The sequence below is a fragment of the Zalophus californianus genome, chromosome 6 (assembly GCF_009762305.2).
Source record: "Zalophus californianus isolate mZalCal1 chromosome 6, mZalCal1.pri.v2, whole genome shotgun sequence".
In the NCBI taxonomy this organism is placed as follows: Eukaryota; Metazoa; Chordata; class Mammalia; order Carnivora; family Otariidae; genus Zalophus; species Zalophus californianus.
The window spans coordinates 127,647,886-127,665,761 of NC_045600.1; the positions used below are offsets into that span (position 1 = coordinate 127,647,886).

Sequence of the window (17,876 nt, forward strand, 5' to 3'; positions counted from 1 at the left end):
CCTCAAATTTGGTTAACCCAAGGGGTGGTATCATTTATGCTATTTTTAAAATGTAAAAGTTTTAACTATATCACAGCACTGTATATTATTTTTAAATGACTTCTTTTAATTTAACAGGTGTCAGTTATAGAATTTTACAACCTGAAAGTTCATTTAGCTCCTCTCTTTAGAAGAACAAATGGTCTTTAATGCTTGACTCCAATTGATCATTTAACAGGCACGTGATAAAGTGATTTACAAATATTTACAAACTTAATCATTTTTACAACCCTGTCAGGGAGGTGCAGTTATCGCCTCTGTTTTGTAGATGGAGAAACTGACATTAAGTTAGTTGTCCGAGGGCACATGGTTCTTGAAGTGTCAAAACGAGTCCTTAAACCCAGGCAGTCCAGCTCCAAAATCCATGTGCTGGACCACCATGCTATATACTGACTCCCTTAATATCTATTGAGCACTTACTGTTTGTATGCTTATGGTATGCCAACTTAGGGATGCTGTTGTGAGCAGAACAGGTATCATGCCTACTCTCCTGCATCTTGAAGTCTGAGGAGGGGGCCAGACTTCAATCAGATCAACATACAAACATATAATTACACATTTGATACAGGTTATGAAGGAAAAGAACACAGAATGATGGCAGTACTTTGTTTAGATTTGGAGCAGTGGGGGAATAGGGGTCATGGAAAGTCTTGAAGGAGATCTTAGGGAGGCTTAAGTTGAAGCTTGAAGGATAAGGAAGAGACAGCTGGGTAAAAATGGGTAAAATGGCAGAAAGAATGGTTAATGCACATGCCTGAAGGCAGGAAAGAACTTTGTCTTTTGTGCTCAAGGGTCAGAAAGCAGACCTGACTTGTGGGATCTCAAAGTGAAGGGGAAGGGAGGCACAAGCCTGGAAAAGCAGACAGGGGCCCAATGGCCTGAGGGCTTGTTACAAGCTTCTCCTTTGGGGAGTGTGCAGAGATGGCGTAGGGCCCTGAGGAGCTGCCTCCAAAGGAGGCTGGGGCTGCTTAGGATAGGAAGCCTCTGGCAGAGCCATCCCTAAGTGGGGTTTCTTCTGCACACAACAGCAAACAGTAACTTGTGATTTTCTAGGAATTAAACTTCGTTGGCTCAATATTTAAGTTAGGAAGGGATGATTTAAGTTAGGACCCTAGATCAAGACATATTGTGAAATTTTATTACAGAGCCAAGAGAAACATGGGCTGAAGAGCATAGCACTAGGGGATAGCCCTGGCTTCAAAGACAACTTGACCCCATACAGATGCCAAGTGCCTAGCTGGCATTTTAGGGGTTTATTTATTAGTTTTGCTGGGAAAATATCCCAATTATGTTTACTAACAGGGAAGAATTATTGCCCTAGTAAAAAGTGATAGTTGGCTCATGGGGACATTAACCTAAGCTTTAGAATGGAGATAGGAATAAAGGGGCAGAAGCACATCTTCCTGACATCTCAAGTCATCATTTAATCTACAAGCAAACTCTACACACAGTACTAGAACGGAAAAATGAGAAGACTCTCCCTCCTCATTTGAACTTCAGAGGATTTTTTTTTAACTTGCTCAGAATAACTTGAACTTTCATGAATTAGTATTAGATTAAGCACAGATGGTTGGATTTTTCCATCAGGGCTGTCTGGGCCCAATCAAGATTGGACAAATGAAGCACTGGCCAATAGGAAGAACTCTATAGAATATAGGGATCACTGCTATAGGAAACTTATAACCCTTGGGGCTGAGCTAGAGCGTGCAAGGAAACACCACCTTGCACGGACCCCCTTGAGGGGCAGACCGGTTGGGGAGGGTACAGAGGAGTTACCCCTAGTACCAGTGGAATAGTCCAGAAAGCAGCCCCCTGGAACTTGCCAGATATCTGCCCTCTAGGGTGCTGGGGAGAGCTATTCGCTGTAAAGTGTCTCATTGGAAGCACTCTGCTACAAAACTCCTAAGGGTGGGGGGCAGTAGAATCTGCTGACTGCCAGGGGCTCCTGGAACCATTCTGGGAATGTACCAGAGTCAGGAAGTAAAACCCTTTCAGCCTGCAATGTTTCTCCACCGTCCTCTAGTGACAGAACTCCAGGGTTAGCTGGCAAAGGGAAAATAGGAAATGGGCCAGACCATTTCACAGCAGGTAAAAAGAGTGAATTTGGGATTTGAGAGGCAATAAATTGATAATTGGCACCGGCTCCATACAAGAAGCCCTGAAGGCAGAGCAAATACTTAGAATGCTCCCCAGTAGGCAGAATATTAATGGAAATACAGGCCCCCAAATGACTTATGTTAGAAGTCCCTGATTTTTTTTTATTATTGAATTTCAGGAGCTCTTTATATATTGTAGATACAGTTGCTTCCTATTGCAAATATTTTTTAAAGATTTTATTTATTTATTTGAGAGAGAATGAGATAGAGAGAGAGAGCATGAGAGGGGGGAGGGTCAGAGGGAGAAGCAGACTCCCCGCCGAGCAGGGAGCCTGATGCGGGACTCGATCCCGGGACTCCAGGATCGTGACCTGAGCCAAAGGCAGTCGCTCAACCAACTGAGCCACCCAGGTGCCCCCGTACTGCAAATATTGCAAACATTTTCTCCCAGTCTGTAGGTCTCCTTTTTATTCTCTAAACAGTATTTTGATGAGCAGATGTCTCCAGATTTTATAATCTGCCTGGAAACAATGTAATATAATACGGCAATATAGTACTTATTTACTTCTCCTTTATATTTTCCCCTATATGTTAGAATTATGATCTAAGCTGTTAAAACAAAAAGTACTCAAAATTCAATGACTTACAGAAGGTAAGAGTTTATTTCTCTTGTATGTAACTGTCTAGATATGTGGTAGGCCAGGAAAATGGGCTAATTGGCCTCAAAGGTTACTCCTACAGCGTCATCCTTATTTTCAGTTATTAGGAAGGAAGGAAGAAAGAAGCCAGGACACACAGCTTGGTATTTAAGGTTACTCAAATCAATGTTACTGCTGTGCCTTTGACCCAGATGTAGTCACGCATGGCCACATCTAGGCGCAGGGGACATTGGGAAATGTTGTCTCATACGGCAGGGCAGTAACATGCCCAGATAAAACATGGGGGCGGGGGTGTAGGGGGGACTATAACTGAAAGGCAGAATGATTGGAAACTCAGGACATCCTGATACCCCTCAATGATATCTTTGAGGTGACACCTGGTTTTGTTTGCAAATACTCTGAATTGTTCTTCTTCTTCTTTTTTTAATCTGTGGGTCTGTTTTGAATTTCTTCAAGGCTTTAAACTGTTACAATGGTAAAATTTAAAACGAGAGAATTACTTATTATCTTGTTGCAAGTTAACTACTTCTCTACACGAAGTATAGAGTTTGCTGGTTTGTTTCTCTTACGATAAGCCCAGGCATTTATAGGCTTTTAATGCACTAACTCAATCATAGTAAATATCCCTCAAAGGTAAGTTGCTCTATCATTTGCATTGTCTTATCCATTTAAAATGGCACAATTTAAAATGCTTTTAGAATTGGAATTTACAGTTCGCTCAGTCCTTACACTATTGACAGGAAGCAAGTAGCTGCTAATGTTTTCCTTTGTGTTTTATCTTGAAGGCATAACCAGTTTTTTTGGCTGAGTTGGTAGAGTTCATTCCAAAGAGAACACAAACAGATTAAATGTAGATAAACATGTTTACCTGATACCCTTAAACCAAATTTTAAAAATTGTTTTGCAACTGATAAAAATGAGATTGTTTGTAGATAATTAAACTAGATATCATTTTTTGGCTATGGCATCACTCCTGGAGTCTTCAAAAGTCCATTCCAGTCTCGGTTACCCTTCTGTTGAATGCAACAAGTACTTGTTTAGTGTTTACTGTGTGGCAAGCCCTGGGTATACAACAGTGAACAAGCCAGGCAAGGTCCTTGCTCTTCTGGAGCTGCCTTTCTGTCACTAGGGAACCCTGATCCCATTATAATCTAGCTGGTCACCCAATCTCCAAAGCTCTCGCCAGCTCACCTCCTCCAACCATAATGATATTCTCAGATCGTGAGCACTGATTCCAACGTGTCCTTCTTTTGCTTTATCACTCAGAAATATACCTTTAATTCAATTAGAGTTGTCTGCCTAATTTCCCACTTCCTGTCACTGGCCTTTCTTGGAGAGCTATGTTCTGTTCTGGAGAGACACTCTCTTGTCACCCTCTTCTGACTAAATAGAGATATGTTCTGTAGAGTTATCTTCTAAGGTGATGTGGTTATTTACAGTAGGTATTGCATGGATAATTACCAGAATTTCATAATTGGCCCAAAACTTCAGCCTGACTCAGAGTTCTTACCTCAGCAAGGGTTTGAGTGCCACATTTTTTTTTTTTTGTACTTTGCAAAAACGTTGCTTCAAATAGTGATAAACTTGTGGCCCAGATGGTTTTATTTCTTCAGTCCTAAGGTCAAATTTAATGGTGTTCATCTGAGAAAGTGGCTCAACAGGCTTCCTTCACCCTGTTGGGTTCTGTATCCATGAGGTCAGAAAATAATGAGTCATACAAACCTACATTAAGGAGATCGTCTTCCTGCAAACTACTGGCAGCTGGAGTTGAAAATAGGGTTTAAAACTTCCACAGTATTGGCAGGTGGGAAAACACAGCTGGGCTATGATGCTACCTCCAATGCCCATTCTTCCGCAAAGTATACAGAAATAACTGAAAGTATTTTTCTTGCATGTATTTCTTTTTTTTTTTAAAGATTTTATTTATTTATTTGACAGAGAGAGACACAGCGAGAGGGAACACAAGCAGTGGGAGTGGGAGAGGGAGAAGTAGGCTTCCCATGGAGTAGGGAGCCCATTGTGGAGCTCGATCCCAGGACCCCGAGATCATGACCTGAGCCGATGGCAGATGCTTAACAACTGAGCCACCCAGGCGCCCTCTTGCTCTTACTTTTAAAAAGAGCTTCAGATATTTTTAATGTAAATAGTACAGTTCCTTCAGATATTTTTATATAAATAGTAGTTGTAGTACTCAGAGAATGGACATGGGATGGGAAAAGGGGACTTTTGAGTAGCTGATGAGGAAACAAACAAACAAAAAAAAGTTGGGAGTAAATAAACACCTTTGCTTAAAAAGCATACCAAGCAGAGATGGAAGAGTCGTCAACAGAGCTGACAATATGTCAGGTGCCAGAAAGGCCTAGAGTCGAGCAAAACGAATCAAAATGAGAGGTGGGCCACGAACTGACTGTGGGCATCAGTGGGCTTCTCCGACTGTCCAAGAAGTGAAGTAGCCACAGGGAAAGGGGACTCGAATGACAGATTCATTGTTGCACATGCTCAGGACTGTTCTTAGAGCAGTCACCTGTGGGCTCTGAAAAAATGCAGGTACTTCCCTGTGTCAGTATTTTCTAATGTCCGCCCCCCTGGTTATTATTGAAATATTGTGATACTTAGTTAACACGGCATAAAGGTATTGCTCTACTCGCTGGGTAGGCAAATGTCTTGTCATCTATCAAGCACCTATTTAAGGCTGTGTCAACGAAGCCAGCACCCTCTTTTACATTGAAAAATACCTTAAGTGGTGACTATTAATAATGTCACTGTCAGATTTGAAACTTAGGCAGAATAGGAGCAAAAATACTGGGGTGGGGGGGTGGAGGAAAGGGGATACATGAGTGCCCATTGTCAGAAAGATGAGATCAGAGGGAGGAACTGACAAATGCCCCCAGTTCCTTATTCTCCATTTAAGACCTCTTGGTTAGAAGCAACAGAATCCACCTCTTACTATTTTAAGCAAAGGACTTCATCGGAAGGGACTCACAGCCCTGAAGGAAGGCTAGTGGACCAGACTTGAATGACAGTGGAAACCACGAAACCAGGGCAGTCAGGAAGGCCAAAAAGCTGAGAGATGACAACTGTCTTCAGCAGTAGCAGCCTAAGCAGGATGCCATCTGCTGTTGCTGGATATCGCTGTCTGCTCTAGACTCACTGATGTGAGTCTAGAGTCTAGAGTCCTGAGGAAAGCATCCAACTGGCCAAGCCTAGGCCATCCCATCCAACTGTCAGCAGATGGAGGATGGTCCACCTTGGCTTTCACAGTGGGAAAGGTGCACCAACTCCCCCCACAGTGGTGATTTCCCCTGATGCTCTGAGAGCCAGATGCTGGGCTACCTCCAAAATGGCACGTCCAGTATACTAGGGTCAGGGAAAGGTGGCTATGAAGGAGGCTAGATGTGCTGGCACAGGCTTGTGGCCTTAGGAGCTGCTAGCGGGAGACTGAGAGACTGTGATTTGTTTCCTGTTAGTAAACCGAAGCAGCCCAGAGGATTGGAGACTGCAGGCCCCAGTTCTCTTCAGCTCATTTTCTCTGTGTTTAGCCTCTGACCTCATCCTGAGAGAAATAACAGGATGGTAGAGAGGCTGGCTAGAGGCGTAGCCTGGATTTTTAAAGCCCACTGCTAGAGCTAAAATGTTGGCTTGTGTATGTCTACTAAATACCCTTACACCCAGGGAGGCTATCAGCTAGGAGAGTCACTTCTCCTTCAGGAGAGTTAATCTGTTCTTGCTTTGTAAAGCATGCTATTTCTTTCCCCCAGAAAGTCATGAACTTTCAATCATGCTGAAATCTGAATCTAGATATAGTCTTTTCTTCACTTAATTACTTTTCTGGGTTCGTGGACACAGGTGAATTTGAGGGGTAAAACTTAAGCTCCATAAATGAAATAATGGGAAGCTCTAGCGTGAAGTTCAGGATGAGTTCTGGGTTAAAAGGGGTGAAACTGAGGAGGCTTTTTAACAGTTTTTCTTTTTTCTTTTTTGTGGTATAATCACAGACCATCCAATTCACCCATGTAAAGTGTGCGATTCAATGTTTTTTAGTATATTCATGGTTGTGCAACCAACACCACATTTTAATCTTTGAACATTTTCTCAACCCCAAAAAGAAAACCTGTACCCATCATCAGGCACTCCCCATTTCTCCCCACCCTCCCTTCATACATCCTGAGGAACTAGTAACCTACTTTTTGTCTCTATGGATTTACCTCTTCTGGACATTTCATATAAATGGAATCACATGCTTATGTGGCCTTCTGTGTCTGGCTTCTTTTACTTAGCGTGTGTTCAAAAGCCATCCATGTCATAGCATGAATCCTTTTAATCCTCTTGAACACTCTCTCAAATGCTTACATGTCATATGGTAACTCCACGTTTAACATCTCAAGGAACTGCCAGACTGTCTTCCATGACAGCTGTACCATTTCACTTTACCACCAGCCATGTTCTCAACATCCTTGCCAGCACTTATCTTCATGATGATGGCCATCCTAGTGGGTGTGAACAGTACTCGGAGTGTGGTTTTGATTTGCATTTCCCTCATGGAAATGAGGTTGAGCATTTTTTTCATGAGCTTAGTGGCCATTTATCTATCTTCTTTGGTGAAATAATTCAAATTCAGGTTCTTTGCCCATTTTTGAATTGGATTATTTGTCCTTTTCTTATTGGGTTGCAAGAGTTCTTACTCTATTCTAAGTACAAATCCCTTATCAGGTGTGTGATTTTCAGGTATTTCTCCCATCTTGTGGGTTGTCTTTTTACTTTCTTGATGGTGTCCCTTGGCACACAAAAGGCTTTCATTTTGATGAAGTCCTATTTATCTATTTCTCTTAATTTTGTAATTTGTGCTTTTGGTGTCATATGTAAGGAGGCTTTGCCTAAACCAAGGTCATGACTATTTACTCTTACCTAGTCTTTTAAGAGTGTTAAAGTTTGGGTGCCTGGGTGGCTCAGTTGGTTGGGCGACTGCCTTCGGCTCAGGTCATGATCCTGGAGTCCCGGGATCGAGTGCCGCATCGGGCTCCCTGCTCAGCAGGGAGTCTGCTTCTCCCTTTGACCCTCCCCCCTCTTGTGCTCTCTCACTCTCTCTCTCTCTAAATAAATAAAATCTTAAAAAAAAAGAGTGTTAAAGTTTTAGCCCTTATATTTAGGTTTGTGCTTTGTTTAGAGTGAAATTTTGTATATGGTGTGAAGAAGGGATTCTTAAATGTTTTAACAGCAATAATTGATGTTTGGTGGCAGCACCTAAAGAAAGAATAAATAATTAGATTTATTTTTTTCTCAATCTGAACTACCTTTCCAGGGGGCCACCCTCAACTTCTGTATTCTTTCTATTTCCCTTTAAATGTTTTAGGCTGTGGGGTATTAACATTACTATGGCTTTCAATGGATCTCGATTCATTGCTTGCGTATGATGCACAAGAGGGCATTATTTAGAGTGGCAACCCCTACATAGCCATTGTAAACTACTTATTTAGTTATATTACGTTCTGGACAAAATAGTTGCATTTTAGGAGTGAGCAAGCTATTTTTGTATAACAACTGTTATACCAATATCAAGAGAAAAACCAACTCATCACCCTTGCTGTTTGTTCCCTGAGCCGTAGACTATTAAATCTGGAGCCAATCAAGTAATGAATGTGCTGAGGCGAACTTTTAGGTGAAAAAAAAAAAATCTTTGCCCTTGCAGGTGTAGCTCATTCTGATGTGATGAGGGTCAAGGCCAAGATTTGCCCATTACAGGGAGACTCCCATGGCCAGACTTGGTTTCTGAGATCTGTAGGAAGTTTGAATTTCAGCTGGAGTTTGACTCAAGGCTTAGGCCTGTATCTGGCTGTGCATTCAAAACAGATTTCCTCTCTTCATCTCTTCTTTCAGTCAGTTATGTCAGATGGCCCAGGCAACTGAGCTTGAATCCCCAGTTCCCTTACCAAAGTGTGTGATTCTCCCTTCCTGACAACTCTTTCACTTGCTCTCCCTGCCTCCTCCCGAGTCCAGATCCACATGAGCCCTGACTCACTCTTAAGTTCCCTGAGTCCAGGATCACCCTCCTTCCTTTCTGTGGCCTCGAAGCCTGATAGAGAGGAAGTATTCAACAAGTCTTTCTTGATTATCTTCATTCCACCATATTTACACAATTTTGCAACTGTCTTAATGGGACTCACCCTCCCTCAGAGTAGAAATTATAGTGAAATGATTAGCACATGAAAAAGAAGGCAGCCTTTCTCTTTCTGCCCACAAGCCTTGCAGGTGTGGGTGTAACTGAGTTAGTGCTACTTCGGGCTGAGCACATCTCTTAACAGTGGATGGGGGACGTAATGAAGCAAGGAATTACCTTACCAGGCTTCAGCTATTGCTTGTGGTATAGATTTTTCTGAAGGGAATCAGGGTCCACACTCTGGAATTCCTCCCCATCTGAAGTTGGAAATCTCTAACATCAGGACCTCACCCTCTGATCCTCACCTCTGATGGAGCCTTCCTGCTCTCTCTGTCCTTAGCCCACTTCCACCACTCCTGTTTCTTAGCCTCCCTATTGTGAATCTGAGGACATTTTGATTCCTTTCTCGGATTGGCTATTAAAAGATGAAATCAAAACATCCTCAGGGTCAAAATGTCAAGACTAAAAGTTGTTCATGCTTAAACAATGAGACTAGAACATCTAATTCTGTTTTCTTCTATGTTTCTGGTTACTTGATCATAGCATTTTCCCTCCTTAAAACTTCTATTCCCTCCTCTCCCATTTTCCTGCCTTTCCCTGTTTTATCTCCCCTTTTTGTTCAGGACATCTCAAGAATCATCTGTTCCAATGATCTTTCTCTGACACTTCCTGGCTGGGCTCAGTGTCCATCATCTTGTTCCCACAGCATCCTGTACCTTTTTTATTGTACCTAAAATAGGTATGTCAAATCATCTAGGTATTCGGGCTGGCCTTGTCCACACGATTATAAGGTCCTTAAGGCAAGAAAGCCATTTTCTTAATCTTTGTATTTTCAGTGCCTAGCACAGTGGTTGACAAATAATAGACTCTCAGTAAGTATTTGTTGACATGGACGAATTTGAACTTACTGTAATATGAAATTAAATATGCTTGTTCTTTTATTTCCTAGAGAAGTTCTTAGGATACTAATGTAGACTTATACATACTTGGAGCTTTCCTGAGGTTGACCTTGGGCATGTTGAAGTAACAGAGATTATTATTAAATGATTTTTCATACCATAGAGTCATAGAAGAGGAAGATACGTACGCATAATGTTAACGTACATTGTGCCAAAAGCGTGAACGGTGGTATGTTAAACTTAAGTTGGCCATGCCACAGCCAAAATTGTCCTGAGAGCATTGGCAGAGTGATTCTTGTTTAATGCAATGAAGTGTCATGAAACCCACTGAATAATAGGATCCCTTTTTGCCTTGTTTTCAAAACTCTCTGGCTTAGGTAGATTAAGAGATAATACTCAATGTTATTTCAACTTTAAGTATTTGTTTCACAAGTCTAACAGATTCTTTTTCCATCTCTTTAGAATGTTTCAGACATTTAAAGAATGGTTTTGGTTGGAAAGATTCTGGCTTCCTCCAACAATTAAGTGGTCAGATCTTGAAGATCACGATGGACTCGTCTTCGTGAAACCCTCTCATTTGTACATGACAATCCCATATGCTTTTGGCTTGCTGATTATCAGACATTTCTTTGAAAAGTAAGTAGGATCTGTGTGTCTTTTCTTCCCATGCCTCTTCTTTGCACCAACTCTGGAATACTGGAATCTTGGTAAGAGCTTTTAATAATCTGTTGCTCAGAGGGGGCCACTAACGGGCTACAGATTCCTGGGGGAGTTCATCAAATCCTATGTACTCCAAACATGATCTAGAAGCTGAACAAATAAATATTAGGAACACAGTCTCCTCAAGTGTGTCAGTTTCACAGTGAAGAAAACTGAGATCAAGAGAAGTTAAGGAGCACAGAGCTTGTTAGTGTCATTGACAGTGTGGGGACCCACTTCGTCTTCCACATACCATGCTGACAAAGTATATACATTCGCAGAAAGGCAATGCTAGCAGAGTCTGTATAGGGGATCCATTATCATTTTAGAATGCCTATAAAATAGCAAACAATGCCTCATTAAAGACCTAACTTAATATTTGCTTTATAGCAGTTTATTTTAAAGGTTTATTGAAAGTTTTAATAGCAGCCCTTCATTCCAAAGTATAAGGAAATCAAAGAAAAAAATACCAGTTTGCTTTCTCAGAAAAAGTAAACTTTTCTTTTTTTTAACTCAATTAAAATAGATATTACTTCAACCTTTCTATTAAAACTGTACCCATGTTATGATAACAGGAGATAAATGTTCATCTATAATCTCTGTAGTTGTCTCTATTTCAAAAAACTCTTATTAGCACATTAACTTTTTGGAGCAAAAAGAATATTTGAATGTCAGAGTTGGAAAAACTTAAGACAAAATTTGATAAAGATCATTTTGTCCAAGACTAACTGTAATGCAGATCATATGTTTATAACCATTTGCAGGGTCCTTATCTCAAGAGTTCGTTTGACCAACTCTGTTTCATGGACTCTCCAAAAGGTTTTTGTGCAAATAACAACTTCTCTTGAGCCAACAATATGTTATTGCTATTGAGAGGAAGAGGAAGCCCCTGGATACCACTTAAACTCTAGCTGGGAACATTTGAAAATGCTCTTCCTTTTTGACCATTAATTCTACTTTTTAGTCACATGTTTGGATTTGTCAAAGATTGCATAAATAAAGTAGAATTTTGTCACTGCACTTCCAAGTTAGTAAATTACTTTCTACTATCCTGAAACACTTACCTCTCTTGCATGCTGTGTGGTGATCCTCGAATTTGGCTCCCAGGTCCTCTACTTATTTACACTGCAGATTGCCTACTTCTCGGTGGACAGCTCCATTTTTTATGTTGTGATCAGGACAGTGAACTAGAAAGCTCTTTTGGTTGCCAAAGCAGCACAGCTGTGGAAGACCAACTTTTTCTGTCTTGGCTGAGGCCACTCCAACAACGATCGGGAAGGAATCCAATCCTCTTGTAATTCCTAGGACCATTCTTGCTTCTTCCCAAGGGATTGAGCATACTCTATGTCATTTTCCCAATCTTCTTATGTAGCTTTAACTCCCAATAACGCAGCCTTAGCTTTTTCCATTCTGTGACACTACAGAAAACCATGTGTTGGTCCACTAGCCTCATATCTCTTTGAATGCAATAGAAGTAAGGAACATTTAACCGGGGAAGGAGATTATGCCTTTTGAAGCATACATTTATATCTTTTTCAAGGTTTCTATATCATTTGCATTAGATTAAGCCCCATATGTCATAAATAAAATATTAGTTACACCTTGCATTTGAGTAGAGACTTATAGTTTAAGAAGTATATAAAATCACAAGTGATATGATCTCAGTCAAGAAAATAAGAGGTAAGTGATCTGGCCAACATCACACAGTTAGTATTCAAGGGATAGATTTGGGGCTTGAACCGACATGCCATGATACCAGGCTCCGGGGTGTTGGTTTTTTATTCTCTCGTTATATCAGTACTTCTTGGACTTTCATAGTGAAATACTCCTGATGGCAGACAAGAGTTAACTAATGTCTCTTGGGAATATAGAAAACATAGCTTAAAGAAGTCTAGCCGAATGTGTAATTTTCTGAGCTATCTTAAAAATTCATGTAAATTTGACACTGTGTTTCAGCATATCCTATGATATATTTATCACAAGAAAGCTTTCTTCTTTTGTCCTAGACTCTGTTTATACTACAACTTCTCATTCTATGAAGTGACCAATAGTTGTGATTTGGCTGGCTCATTTTTATCCTTTAGTAATAGCCATGAGCCATTTAAGATCAGGAAGTGATGTCTCTTCCTAGAAAAGCAATTGCAGAGAGACAGAATTGATAAAGAACAAAGTAGATCATTTGAAAGTGACTGACATTTGCTTTGTATTTAGGACTACTTTTCCTTATAAATTTTGTGACATATATGTGTATATATATGTATGTTGTTGTTGTTGGCTGGGGTGGGTAAGGGGAGTCTAGAATAGCACTTTCTAACTAGTTTATCTGGACTCTTCTATGCATTCTTTTATGTGTCTGAAGTATGACTGAATGGGATCTAAGCCACTCAGATTTAGATACCTGTGGAATAAACACATTATCTCAGAGTAAATTATGGTCCCAGAATGGCTCAAGGCAAGAGTGGAGGTGGTAAAATCAAAAGGTGGTCTTTTTTCTTTTATTTAGTTGTGCAATGAATACATTCAACCATTTCTACCATTTCCACTGAGCAACATAAGCGCATGATGGAATGATATGTCCTCATTCTGCAAAGAAGGGAAGGTGGAATGACCCATCTGTAGCGATTTACAAGAGTTGAAAAGGCTTGTTACTAACTGTCCTAAATTGAAATAGTCTCAAAATATGCACAGTAGACTTCAATGTTATCTGAGACTTACATTGTTCCAAATACTTGTTCTTTCATATAACACTTCCTGCTTAAACTCTGTTCAAAGCACCTTTGAATCCTTAGGAACTGGGAATCGATCTTATGTCAGTGGGTTATTGTTTCTGTTTAGAAGTATTTAAACTTCACATGCTTAATATCTGCCTAGGGCTGCCTTCTTTTTATTCTATAAAAGAATATTGGGAAAAAGGGAGGGGGTCTGGGATTGATAGGCTTTTGGCTCACAAGTAACTGACGAAGTGCTAGACGAAGAGGGGGTTATCTGGGTGTCTGAATGGGGCCATCTGAAGGCTCGGTTCTGCAATTATAGCAAACCTAAGAGACTCATTCCTTGGTAATTAACCTAACTTTGAACCATTTACATGGGAGCAGAAGTTCACATTCTTTTTTCTTCCTGTTGGACATTTTTTTTATAATCCATATCCATAAAATGAAAGTTCAGGCAAGTTAATCTCTAAGGTCCTTCTAGAGTTAAGACTTGTCATTTCCCTTCTCTTTTCAGTTCAGTTTATCAAATATTTATTATACTCCTTTCTTTTCTCCTTTTTCAAAACAGATTTTTAAATTAAGTACCTATTCATAATTATTACACTTACATTAGATGAAGTGATTGATTTTCCTGATTTATTTGGAAAGGAAGGATAATGCTGAAATAGAAAACTATATTTATATACTTGCTGTGTTTATTCAAAACTGTTATTTCTGTCTTTGAAGCCTGGGCATCTTAACAAACAAGACCACATTTCTCTTTCTTGTTTAAATTAATGATTTTAATATAGATGCATTTCCTCATTTCAGCAAGTATGCTATGGATATGTATATTTACCCATTGTGTATACTGATCCATATACTAGTCTCCCACATGATCCTCTAGAGGGGAATATTATACTTTCCCTGGCTTTGAGGTTGGTTGTATTCCCTTACTTCATAAGTCTTTTTTGGCTCAATTCCTCTTTGCTTTTTAAAATTTTCCTAATTTTTTGATTTCTGACATTTGAGAGAACATTGTGTGAATATGACTGAGAACATTACCATATTAAAGCATTTTGTATTTGTGTTATTCTATTAGTAAGAACAATGAGTGTTTCCTCAATGAAAATTTTCAACTAGTAAGTTGGATAAATGAAGCAATTCCATTATTTATCCAAAAGCTTGCCAAATATGTTTTTTGAGATTTTGTTAGTTTTAAGGACATACTAATTTTTGTTTGGTTTGGACATTTTATGCAGAGGGGAATTAATTAATCATAATCTTTAAATCATAGCATGCTCTCTTCGGTCTGTATAAGACCTCTTTTTGATTGATTTGAATTAACTTTTTCATTAATTACCTTTTATCCCCATTTCCTCATCACATTCCTGCCTGCTGGGTTCTAATGTATCTGATGGCTTTTTATTTGTATGACCCAGTAAAACATGGGCATAAACATAAAATGCACGTATTGTTAGTTGACATAAATAGTGTGGCAGTAAGACCTTAAAGTTCTGTTTCTTCTTTTTTTAAATGCAGCCCTATGTTTTATGATCTATTCACATTGCTCTATGTACATCTGGTGCATACTTAGTTTGTTTTTATATGTCTCTGAAATGTATGGGCCATTTCCAGGAAAACTTAGTCCATCTGGCAGTTGGATTGGCTTATATATTTTATCAAATTATTTTAGAAAAAATTTTATTCAACTCCCATGGTTATAAAAAAATGAAGGGCTAAAAGATCATTCATAACTGAAATTTCTGGCATTTAATTAAACCAGAAACCTCTAAGTAAGTACTAAAATAGACTGACCTGGCAGAAGATAGAGCTTTTGTTAGAACTGGAGAAAGAATAGAGTCATATCATTATTTTTTTAAATCAGCTTTAGGGGTACCTGGGTAATGCAGTAGGTTAAGCTTCCAACTCTTGGAATCTCAGGGTCTTGAGATCTTATGATCTCAAGGTCATGAGCTCAAGCCCCGCACTGGGCTTCAAGCTCAGCGTGGACTCTGTTTAGGTTTCTGTCTCCCTCTCTCTTTGCCTGCCCCCCTGCCCCCACCTTGTGCACTCTCTCTCTTTCTCTCTAAAATAAATAAGTAAATCTTCTAAAAAATCAGCTTTATTGAGGTATGATTTACATACAATAAAGTTCATCCAAAATTTAATGTATTTTGACAACTCTACAGTGGTGTAACTATCACCACAATTATGATGTAGAAGATTTCCATCAGCTGAGAAACTCTCCTGTACCCTGTATGGTTCATCCTCTCCCTACCTACTAGCTCTTTGAAATCACTGATATGCTTTCTGTCAGCCTATTTTGCCTTTTTGATTCCTACAAATGTAATAATTAGATCACAGTCTTTTGTGTCTGGCTTCTTTCACTTAACATAATACATTGGAGATTGTTTTCATGTTGTTGTATGTATCAGTGATTCCTTGTCATTGCTGGGTAGTCTTTCAACATATTGATATACCACAATTTATTTATGTTTAGTTGTTGGAAATTTGGATTGTTTAGTTTTTAGCTATTATGAATAAAGCTGCTATGAATATTTGAGTATAAGAATTTGTACGGGCACATGCTTTTATTTCCCTTGGTAAATTGCTGAAGTGTTTGCTCTTCAAAAGACATTGTTAATGTATGCATACCCATACAATGAATTATTATTCAGTAATAAAAAGGAATGCACTCCAAATACATCCAAAAACATGAATGGACCTCAAAAACATTAAGCTAGTGAAAGGAGCCAGACACAAGCAACCACCTATTATTGTATGATTTCATTATATTAAATATCCTAAAAAGACAAAGCTATAAAGACAGAAAATAGATTAGTGATTGCCTGGGGCAGAGGTGAGAGGGAAAGGAATTAACAGTAAATATGCACAAGGGATTATATTGGAATGATGAAAATCTTCTAAAGCTGATTTGTGGTGATGATTCTACAACTTGGTAATTTTACTTAAAAAAAATCATTGAATAGTATACTTGGAAAAGGTGAATTATATGATATGCAAAAATACCTATGTGGTTATTTTTAAAAATATAAATAAAATGAAAAGACAAGCCACAGAATGGGAGAAAATATATTATATGCAAAGCATATATCTGATGAGAGACTTAAATTCAGAATATATAAAGAACTCTTTAACTCAATAATAAACAAAGAAATAACTTGATTTTTAAAATGGGCAAAAGAATAGATAATTCACCAAAAATTTACAAATGACAAGTAAACACATGAAAAGGTGTCCAGCATCATTAGTCATTAGCAAAATGCAAATTAAAACCACTACACCCTGGAAATTAACAAAAATGTCAGAGTAAGGGCCTCCAAAAATTCTCTCTTCCCTAAAAGCAATCAGAAAACTAGCAAAAATTGTCAAAATCAACTTTTCAGAATTCAGAATTAACCAAAGGTTAGCAGCAATTCAGAGATTGTTATTTAAGAAAAACAGCTGACTCTTGGAAAGAAGAACAAGTTTGTGACATTTTAACTTGCCCTATTCCTATCCTGCCCTGTTCACCTCTGTGATAGCCTTGAAAACCCAATAGCCCATAATTTCAGTGGAAACCACTATCCTGGCAGCCATTGAAGGGAGCAGAACAGAGCATCACTACCAGGGAAATAACATTATCTGACCTCGCTTGTGGTTCCCTAGAAGCTAGTCCTTATAAGTCTGTCTTTATTTGACCTGAGTCAGAAAAGCCTTTTCCCTGAAGGTGCTTGTCTAAAACAAGTAGAGGCAACTGATTAACTTTGGAACTGCCTGAGGTTGTTAATAACAATTGGGGCAAACAATAGACTAACCAAAACACTTAAAAAGAAAAACTGGAAAATAAGATGTCTATAGCAGACTTTGAAAAGTTCAGACATATTCTTGGAAACCAGAAGGACACTTGAATTTGTAGAGCTTTTGGTATGCCCAGGGCTCTCCATATGTCCAGAAAAGATATGAGAAGGCCCTTAGTTCTCACCGCTAGATGATCTTGAGGCTCTGAGCAAAGAAGTGAAAGCTAAGGCAAAGTTGGCAACTGCCTAGCTGAGTGTTGAAGATGTGCCCCAAAATGTATGCAGAGCTCCTTGGCAAAGACTGGGAGGCTTATTGGTTCTAGGCATTTAAGGAAATCTCTGTCTAGTCATTAGATGACAGTTAAGCTAATCCAGTAGAGACTCCAGTGCCCAAATATGACAGAGAATACAGAATTCATAGATCATTTCAAACAAGGAATGAAACAAACAAATGGACAATGATAACAAACCACAAAACCAACAAACTCTGAGAGGGATAATCCGATTTCCAGAGTTGTCACATTATATTAATTAACATGTCCAATTTTCAACACAATTATAGGCATGTAAAGAAACACGAAAGTGTGGTCCATACAAGGAAAAAGTAATCCCCTTTCTGTAAGGAAAATGTCCCTTACAAAACCTAGATGTTGGCCTTATAAGATAAAGACTTTATTATTTTTAATTAATTAATTCATTTATTATTATTATTATCATTATTGTTATCATTTAGAGAGAGAGAGTATGTGAGCAGGAAAAGTGCAAAGGGAGAAGGAGAAAGAGAATCCCAAGCAGACTCCATGCACAGCATGGCCCTATGCTGGGCTCAATCTCACA

General features: G+C 39.1%; 1 protein-coding gene across 4 annotated transcripts in view; it reads left to right on the forward strand.

The window, feature by feature from the left end:
- Nucleotides 1–17,876, forward strand: part of CERS3 (ceramide synthase 3) — a 113,295-nt gene that overhangs the window by 27,276 nt on the left and 68,143 nt on the right. For all 4 annotated transcript variants that reach the window (XM_027571436.1, XM_027571435.1, XM_027571437.1 and 1 more), the window contains one exon: nt 10,310–10,483. In XM_027571436.1, coding sequence (XP_027427237.1) covers nt 10,311–10,483 — 173 coding nt within the window. In that variant the 5' untranslated portion in view covers nt 10,310. The remainder of the gene's footprint in view (nt 1–10,309; nt 10,484–17,876) is intronic.